The 9,485-nt window shown below is 48.7% G+C and overlaps 1 protein-coding gene across 1 annotated transcript in view; it reads right to left on the minus strand.

Annotated features, from left to right (window-relative positions):
* The window catches only part of LOC119454097 (fibroin heavy chain-like), a 29,054-nt gene extending 20,064 nt beyond the window's left edge, over window positions 1–8,990 (minus strand). Inside the window, 2 exon segments of the mRNA XM_049667913.1 lie at window positions 6,537–7,877; window positions 8,940–8,990. Coding sequence (XP_049523870.1) covers window positions 6,537–7,877; window positions 8,940–8,951 — 1,353 coding nt within the window. The 5' untranslated portion in view covers window positions 8,952–8,990.
* Between the last annotated feature and the right edge of the window lie 495 nt (window positions 8,991–9,485).

A 9,485-nucleotide genomic window follows, 5' to 3' on the forward strand; every position in this document is an offset into this window, starting at 1 on the left:
ATCACTGCCGATTACTCGCCATTTTATCTGTTGTACGCCCGCAATCCCGTATTGCCTTTTCACACAATACTGCCTACCCCTCAAGAATCCGTGTCTTAGTATGCCCACGACATCATTGCCCGAGCCGAAGAAGCACGCCAAGTTGCTCACCGTCGCCTTTGTGCTTCTCAGAACAAACATAAATATCATTTCTGACAGTCGTCACCGTGACGCTGACTATGCTCCCGGAGATATTGTCCTTCTATGGTCTCCGACCCGCCGCGTCGGCCTCTCTGAAAAACTAACGTCTTGCTACTCCGGTCCATACCGAGTTCTACGCCAGGTGACCGACGTGACCTACGAGATCTCCCCGGTCACACCTACTACTCGCTCCCTCCAGACTTCTCATGACGTCGTTCATGTCAGCCACCTGAAACGCTACCAGTCCTCTTGTCCCTAGGAAGCACCGGGACGGCGCTTCCACGCCGGGCGGAAATACGTTACACTGCTCTGCGCAACATCGAGAAAGTGGAGCACGAGCTTATGGCGGAAGAAGACGACGCTTCAATGACTGGCCGGTTGTGTCAATCCTTGTCAATCGTGTACTATTGTAAATACATTTCCCGTCTTGCGTCTTCCCTCCGTGCTTAGAATTCGATCGTCTCCTCGCGTGGGTGTACGAAATCAAGGGCAACTACGTAGTGTCAACGACATGTACTCTATATGAAAATAATAAAATTTGACATGTTGCTGTGATGCCGATCTTGAGACCGCATTTCCCTGGGAACGAAATGCGGATAGCGATACATTTCCCATGTGATTTAAACCGACCGTGCGAGGCAATTAAGTGCTTGCTCATGTTGTCGTCGCAAGGATTTCGATTGTTAGATGTTCTGCTTAAATCCTACTTTGCATATTTATCTTTCCACCTTACTCTTGCATGCCAGCGTAGATCGACTCGTTCGTAGGACCCAATGATATGTGACTCCAGTACGTGGTTTGGTTCTCGAGGTGCGAGACAAAGTGCGAGTTTCCTATTTTGTGTGTAGATGGCAGTGTGTCGTCGGTCCATTCATCACAGTATGCGAAGAGCCAGCGTCACAGATTCAGGTCACAGCGATCAGGTCACAGGCCAGCGATCAGGTCACAGGGGACCCTGATCATGAGAGAGAAATTTACAGAAGAATAAAATTGGGATGGAAGGTATACGGCAGGCATTGCCAAATCCTGACACGAAGCTTACCAGTGTCGTTGAAAAGAAAAGTGTACAATCATTGCATTCTACTGGTGCTGACATATGGGACAGAAACTTGGAGGTGAACACAGAAGCTCGAGAACAACTTAATGACCGCACAAAGCGATGGAACAAGAAATGTTAGGCCTAATTAACGTTAACAGACAGGAAGAGTGGTGTGGATCAGAGAACAAACGGGGATAGCCGATATTCTAGTTGACATTAAGCGGAAGAAATGGAGCTGGGCAGGCCATGTATTGCGTAGGACCGGTGGACCATTAGAGTTACAGAATGGATACCAAGAGGATGGAAGCGCAGTCGAGGACGGCAGAACACTAGGTGGGGTGAAGTAAAGAAATTTGCATGCGCAAGTTGGAATCAGCTAGCCCAATACAGGGGTAATAGGAGATCACAGGGAGAGGCCTTCGTCCTGCAGTGGACATAAATAGGCTGATGCAGATGATGAGAAGAGCGGTGTTTTGCCGGTTTCAAGCTCGTCTTCGAATCCCACTTCGAATAAGACAGTGACCGCATAACTGTTATTGAAATAATAGAGCAATAAATTGAATGAGCAAACCTTAATTGGGTTGTTTTTACAATGTGCTCTCGTTTGTTGGCTTGGTAACAGTGCTGAAAAAGGTTAGTTTACGAGTTTTTAGTTCTTAGTTAGTTTACGAGTTACGAGTTCTGATGAGTGGGTCTTCTATGATCCAGTGGGCAATGTCCACCAGGTCTTTTTGGAGGTTTCTTAGAACTGCGACACTGCTTATTTTTGAACTGGGCATGTCCAGAGGATGTGGTCCGGCCGATTGGAATCGGGCTGTTCATTCGTGCACATCTTGAGCAGTCATGAAACGGTTTTAAAGGGACCCGTTGGTAGCTTTTGGGCTTCGCCTGCGCTTCAGTTTGGCTTGAAAGTTGGGTTCGTAGGCGTCCCCTTGGACCATCACTGCGGCCTGTTTCGAGCTGTCATCCCTGCGTTTATTCTTGATGTGTTTCTGGAAGGCCCCTGCAGGATTATGTCACTGCCCCGGTACTAGTCAAGCTACTTAAGTGATTTTGTTAATTTCGGGAGAATAAAAACTGATTCCCGTCCTTAGACAAGCCTCATCCTCATCGAGAGGAGCATTGTGTCAGCCCTCGTCTGAAGAAGTCATGGCGCTTCAGGAATGCTTCTTTGGCAATTCTTACAGCAAGGGCTCAGTTGAGAAGTGCTCCTGCCGTGGAGAGCAATTGTGTAGCAACAGGGAGCGCCTGGCTACGAATTTTTCGCTCAAGACTCGCGGTGCAGTGCCATTGAAGCGCCTTGAAGACTTCACTCGAGGGCGGGCACTGCGATCTTCTGCCATACAGACTTCCCAACAGGTACAACAATGAAGCGCCATTTCTAGTCCCTATATTTTAGCACAGACAAAGCAGGAATTTTAATCTTCTATAGACAGACAAGATATGACGTGGTATCAATGCAACATCAAGTCATGCCCGCAGTCAAGGAGTATAAATGCATGGGTATATACATAAACAAAGAAAAAGCCTACTCAAACTTCCACCAGGAAAGAAAATCCGAAGATGAAACGGAAGTGGAATGCAGCTATAATGAAATACGGAGATTTTGGGGTTAGAGTCAATCAATCAATCAATCAATCAATCAATCAAAAGATGCTGGTTTATTACTTCAAATATACATACACATGGTAAACGTACACGAAGAAGAAGGTCCCAGGGTCAAAAACCGATGGAGGACTTTCTATAGAACGCCCTCCAATGATAACACTAAAAACACATCGCAATATTAGGTCATGTGGCAAACTTTAGATGCATCGCAACATTTATCATTTTCTAAAAATAACAAAATGAAAAGAAATAAAGGTCATAAAGCGGGAAAATGCAATAAAAAATTGAATGAAAGAAGAAATGAGCGTAATCTAGCTAGATTTAAAACCACCAATATTAGCCCCTCCCCCCCCCCCCAACTGTGTCTTTTTCACAACTCTACTACTAATTGTTGTTGTTAGTGCCTCAAGACTTACCCCAGCTGCGTGGCACACTTCTCCCTCCTCACCCCACTTTCCATCGACGTTTCAAAAGCTGAAGCGTACAGCGTCTTCATGGAACTACCACCGCATTTCATAAATATTTCCTGGCCATCCCACTAGAGTACTAGAACGAGCTGCCACAATCAATATTTAATAAGCGCAATGGCACAAAGTTGAAGCCGCTACTGATATAGTTTTCTAACCTAATACCCTTGCTCACACCTTATACACGTGTTGCCTCTTCTTGCCTTAATGTACAAACTTTTGTCATAATGATTACTCAAGATAACAATTAACATATAACCGGAAAACATGATAGCAGGCGCGCTGTATACAGCACATGAGCAAACTAAAGAGCATACTGTTCTTGAGCCAAATTATGCGGCCCACTAATAATGAAGGCTCAAGCAAACTGATCAGCCTTGCTGCAAGCGATGACAACCGCTGTCAACGACTTCCTTTACATGCGGGTCGCATTCATTAGTCTGGTGGAATAAATGAATGGGATGTCGGGGGTGATTGAGGGGCGAACGACGGGAACAAACGTACAATGCTCAGATGATAAGAAATGTCCGATGGAGATTATTTGGTAAGCAGATGAGTTTCAAGATTACGGAAACCGAATAACTCTGACGGTCACCGCACGTGAGGGCGATTGTCGTTATAGATAACCTGAAGAAGTTCAGACCACCTTCCTTTCAATCCATGTTATACTAGAGCAAGGACGAGGAATTGAATTTAAACACCCACTTAACGAACGATCGTGCATTTCCATTTTGTCCGCAAAATCGGAAGCCACGTATAAGGGAATAGAGGTCCCCGGTGTCGACGGCATCGCTAATGACTGGACTGCGTTCGTTGCCAAAAGCTACTGGCGAGTTTAGCCTGACGGTAGCATGTTTTGACATGTAAGTGCCGAAGTTAATTTGGTAACTTCTCAAACAACCATTGTTTAGCGGCAAGTTTTGCTCTTCACGGTGCAATACTTTTATTCTATACATTTTATTTAACATAATCTCCCTCGGCTAGGGATAATAAGCTTTTCTTGAAGCTTTTAATCCGCGATAACGACCTTCCGCCGCTGCTTAGCTGAAAATCTGAACCAGGAGCTTTCGGCGTTTACATTAAGGGCAGTGTGATGGAGAAAGGTAATCAATATGCCAAGCGTTGTCACTAAATGTCACTTAATGTGGCGATGGCGTCCTATAAATATTTGGATACACCAGAAGCCTTGAACAAAGAGTCAGGTAGCATGGGCCACCAACCCGTTTTAAAGCGGAGGCTCACATCATCATCATCACTACTGTCCTCGTCATTCTCACCATCGTCGTCATCGTTTGGAATAATGGATACCTTAAGTCGAGATGTGTTATGAAATACAGGAGAAAGCATCAAAGACCATAGATTTTCCAGAAAAAAATACTATAGGGAACTCTTACTCAGCGATCCTTTCGCTTCAATGAAAAATCATGATTATAGTACATAGATATTCTTTGTGCTTGTGGCTTATTCGGACGTTCTGGTGACGTTACTTACAATACAGTCGACTCCCGTTTTTCATACCCTGGTTATTTCAACTTCTCGCTTAATTCGAACGCACTGGAACGCCCGGCTTAAACGTATACAACGTTACTAAAGGAAAACTGTATTTTGTTGGAGCTCGAACGCATGGTTCTTCGGTTAATTTGACCCCACCAGTTCATGGGAGCAGTGGTTACTAAAAGTTTGTGAATACAAGAGTTTCAGCAGACAGTGGTATTTCTTTCCTAGGCGTGAAGCTTCCTTATTCAAATTTATATTCATTTTTTGGCAGCCAACACTCCTTCCGCCCGTGAAGCCACTCGTTCGCGCTTGTTTCGTCTCTCCATTGTGGAGAAGGTGTTTTAACATGTCGGCGCTCTTTTCCTTACGCTGGTAGAGTGGTCGCTTTAGGAGCAAAATACCAAAAAAATTACATATCTAAAAAAGATTGAATCGTTTATTTCTCTGCCGCTGTTTGTTAATTCGACCTACTCGATTATTCGATCCAAACCGTGCGGCCCGCAATAGACCGCAAAATTTGATATTTTTGACCGCAGGACCACCCACAAGACTGTATTTACCTTTTTAAGTTTCCAAGCTGTCATATTTTTCTAAACACAGCAAGGAAAGATATTTTCTGCACGCACGCGTAATATGATTTCGAATCGTTTGCAAATGCTTAATTTTTTTTCCATCGCATTCAATTACTATTGGTTGTGACAGCTCATTCCAGTGCTCTATTGGGATGGTCAGGAAATACTTATGAAATGCGGGGGTAGTTCCATGAAGAGCATGTACATTTCAGCTGATGAAAAGTCGACGGGAAGTGCGGTGAGGCGGGAGGAGAAGTGTGCTACGCAGCTGGGGTAGGTTTTGAGGCAACAGCAGCAGCAATTTGTAGTCGAGTTGCGAAAAAGGCACAGTTGCCGCATGTGAAAAGGACGGGAGGTTCAGAAAATATTTCATTTATTTTATTTCAACATACTGCAGCCCAGAAGGGCTATCTCCGGAGTAGGTGAATGCAATACATGGAAAAGCATGTTACTGATTGTTGTGTACCAATGGTATTGATCTTTTTGGCCATGGGACGCTCGATATTCTGACATCTAGGATCTTAAGCCCAAGTGCAGACATGGCTTAAAGGCAGCCACGACCGGAAAATATTCTCCAGTTCATATGCATGTGAACCCGCTGATGATGAACAAATAGCGCTTGGGGGGGGGGGGGTACGAAGGCAGTGCTAAATCTTAAAACATCTACGAAGTTTCCTCTGCCAGAACCCGGTAATGACCTGTTGCTTTATTTGTAGTTATGAACGGATGAGAAAGACCAATGTCATCACAAGTTCGTCAGCATCTGTGATACTTTCGTCGGTTTTTGCCACTGGCATGAAAGAGGAATCGCCCTGACGTTTTTGATTTGCAAAAACAATGCGAAAACTAGCAGGGTGTGCGGCATCTATCACTTGAACGGGTGTCTCATGACAGTAAGCCGAAGTAGTCGAAAAAAAAAAACACACAAATAAAACAGAGCCCACATTGTTTTCAGTCTGACAACCTTTTATTATCGGAACACGGAGAACCAGCATAAATAGTCTGAAGTGCAGGTCATGCCTGCCGGTCCTGACGCGATCCTTCCTAGTGGTGTCCTGGAAGCATAAGACAGTGATGACGTTATCACAACACCCATGGCCGTGGGCGTCAAAGGCGAATTGCAAGTGGCTGGAAGGCTCCCACTTACGTATATCTCCTTGCTCTCGGCATTTACTTCTTCTTGTGGAGGGCGTAGCTGTAGCCGCCGAGGCCGTAGTTGTAGCCACCAAGAGCGTAGCCGGAGCTCAGACCATAGCCGAGGCCATGGTACCCGAGACCGTAGCCCAGACCGTGGCCGTAGCCAACACCGTAGGTGGCAACTGGGGCCGTGGCGAGAGCCGGAGTGGCGTGGTGAACGGTGGTGGAGACGGCAGCTGGGGCAGCGACAGCGTGTCCGAGAGCGAGACCACCGCCGAGGACGTGGCCGAAGGTGGAGCCGTAGCCGAGGGCGGTGCCGTAGCCGACAGCTGGGGCAGCGTGCACAGCAGCCACGGCGGGAGCAGCGGCGTAGGACACGGCCGGAGCGTGGTGGACGGTGGTCACGGCTGGGGCAGCTTGGACGGCAGCCACAGCGGGACGGGCGACGGCAACGGCGGGAGCGGCGTAGGAGGCGTAGCTGACAGCGGGGCGGGCGTACGAAACAGCGGGAGCGGCGTAGGCGGCGTAGCTAACAGCCGGGCGGGCGACGGCAACGGCGGGGCGGGAAACGGCCACGGGAGCGGCGGCGTACGAGACAGCCGGAGCGTGGTGGACGGCGGCTACGGCGGGAGCGGCGTACGAGGCGTAGCTGACAGCTGGGGCAGAAGCGACGGTGTAGGCCTGGCGAGCGACGGTAACGGCGGGGCGGGCCACGGCCACAGGAGCGGCGGCGTACGAGACAGCCGGAGCGTGGTGGACGGCGGCTACGGCGGGAGCGGCGTATGAGGCGTAGCTCACAGCTGGGGCAGAAGCGACGGTGTAGGCCTGGCGAGCGACGGCAACGGCGGGGCGGGCAACGGCCACAGGAGCGGCGGCGTAAGAGACAGCCGGAGCGTGGTGGACGGCGGCTACGGCGGGAGCGGCGTATGAGGCGTAGCTCACAGCTGGGGCAGAGGCGACGGTGTAGGCCTGGCGAGCGACGGTAACCGCGGGGCGGGCAACGGCCACTGGGGCGGCGGCGTAAGAGACAGCCGGAGCGTGGTGGACGGCGGCTACGGCGGGAGCGGCGTATGAGGCGTAGCTCACAGCTGGGGCAGAGGCGACGGTGTACGCCTGGCGAGCGACGGTAACCGCGGGGCGGGCAACGGCCACTGGGGCGGCGGCGTAGGAGACGGCCGGAGCATGGTGGACGGCGGTGGTCACAGCAGCCGGAGCAGCGACGGCGTGGCCGAGGGCGAGGCCTCCGCCGAGCACGTGGCCGACGCCAGTGCCGTAGGCAAGGCCGCCGTAGCCGTAGCCGAGGCCGCCATAGCCAAGGCCGTAGCCGACCTGGCCAGCGAAGGAGGTGGCCAAGAGGCCGAGGAACACGACAGCCTTCTGCAAAGACAGACCATATAACGTTGACGCCTTTCTTCTTTAGAACCTGCTATGTTTTGTTGCGAAGAGTGCAGCAAGGACCGAGTCCGGGAAAGCGGATTTCATATAATTTAAGCATTGGGCAAGTTACCTCTTGCTAGTAGAACCGACACATAGTTACCGTGCGATATTTGCGCCTATGTTTCTCAGATTTTCTCTAATGAACATTCAACTTGTGAGAGCTCATCGTTAGCACACGATTATCCAGTTGTGCTTTACATTTCCGTTGATTAACTAATGACAGCTTTATGTCGACCCACTTACAGGAGTATTTGGCAACTAAGCCACTTCGTAAGGTGGAAAATTAGAATAAGAATCTCGGACATAGTTGGTACCCAAGCTAGTATGTAAGTGGTAATATGCGGATTTATTACTCGAGATTTAGATGCTTGCAAGATTTAGAAAGCGAGAAATATCGTTTTTGCTGTAAAAAAATTATTACAGCTACATGTAGAAGTCTTCATTAAACTTGCATATTAAGAAGACATCACTTTTAGACGGATTGACCACTTATCCTTACTCTATCCTTTACGCATAAAAATATACCCGGTGCATACTGTTCGGTAACAAGTCGAGAACTTCATAACTAATAACACCTGGTAATGTGTCCAGCATGCACATAGAGCACTGCACTAACAACATTTGGCTTCATATCTTAGAGACCTCAGTGTAGGATACAGTTGGCCTAGGACGATGTTGCTCAATCTTCTCGGGGAAATATTTGCTTACTATGAAATCTTAGACCACTAGCTGTATAGCTATAGCTATAGCGAAATTGCACTACTCTGAAGTTCCCATCAGAGCTTCGCCTTTTGCTCTTGGAAGTTCTCTTTCCCACGAACGTTTACGAGCCGCTAGGCTCGATGAGCTTCGAAGTCACAGAGCAGCGCACCAAGTTTCTCTAACCGATAGGACAACTATTGAACGTTCGCGGCGGGGTTATGACACCGTCGGCGAAGAGCGAGTATCCGTGGTCTCGTCGTCGTCTTCGGCTCGGGAGCGCGGGGACCAGGCACAACTTACCAGAGCGTTCATGCTGGTTCTGTCTTCCGACTAGATGCCAGAAGAGCAAGTGGCATGTCTGTCCGCCGTCGCGTCGCCCCTTATATACCTCCCGCCACGACGTTGTTGGTGGCTCGGGAGAATTCGGATTCGTCCGCACCGCCGAACCCTCCCGCAAAGGGGAGGCCATGAGTTGCGCGAAGCGCCCCCATGGGCGTGCAACATCTCCATTTTCGAGGGCGATGAGTGGCTGATAAGGGAGAAAGCAACCTTCGCGCGAGCGAGCCAGCAAGTACCGATCACACCATACGCCGATGGCAGTCCGCCGATGGCACCATTCGCACACATACACATGGATCTGCGTCGTCTTTTATTACAAAACTGAAAAACAAGCAGTTAATTATCCTTTGTGGCTATGCTACAAAAGGTATTCTAATATATTAAGTAGAGCTCCTAAGAATGCTAAAATGAGCTATTTATTAATTATCGTGCATTAGTAATGAGGCTAATATTTGTGATTTTAAATCCAGCTATTCTACGTTCATTTCTTCTTTCATGAAATTTTTA

The sequence above is a fragment of the Dermacentor silvarum genome, chromosome 5 (genome assembly GCF_013339745.2).
Source record: "Dermacentor silvarum isolate Dsil-2018 chromosome 5, BIME_Dsil_1.4, whole genome shotgun sequence".
Classification (NCBI taxonomy): domain Eukaryota; kingdom Metazoa; phylum Arthropoda; class Arachnida; order Ixodida; family Ixodidae; genus Dermacentor; species Dermacentor silvarum.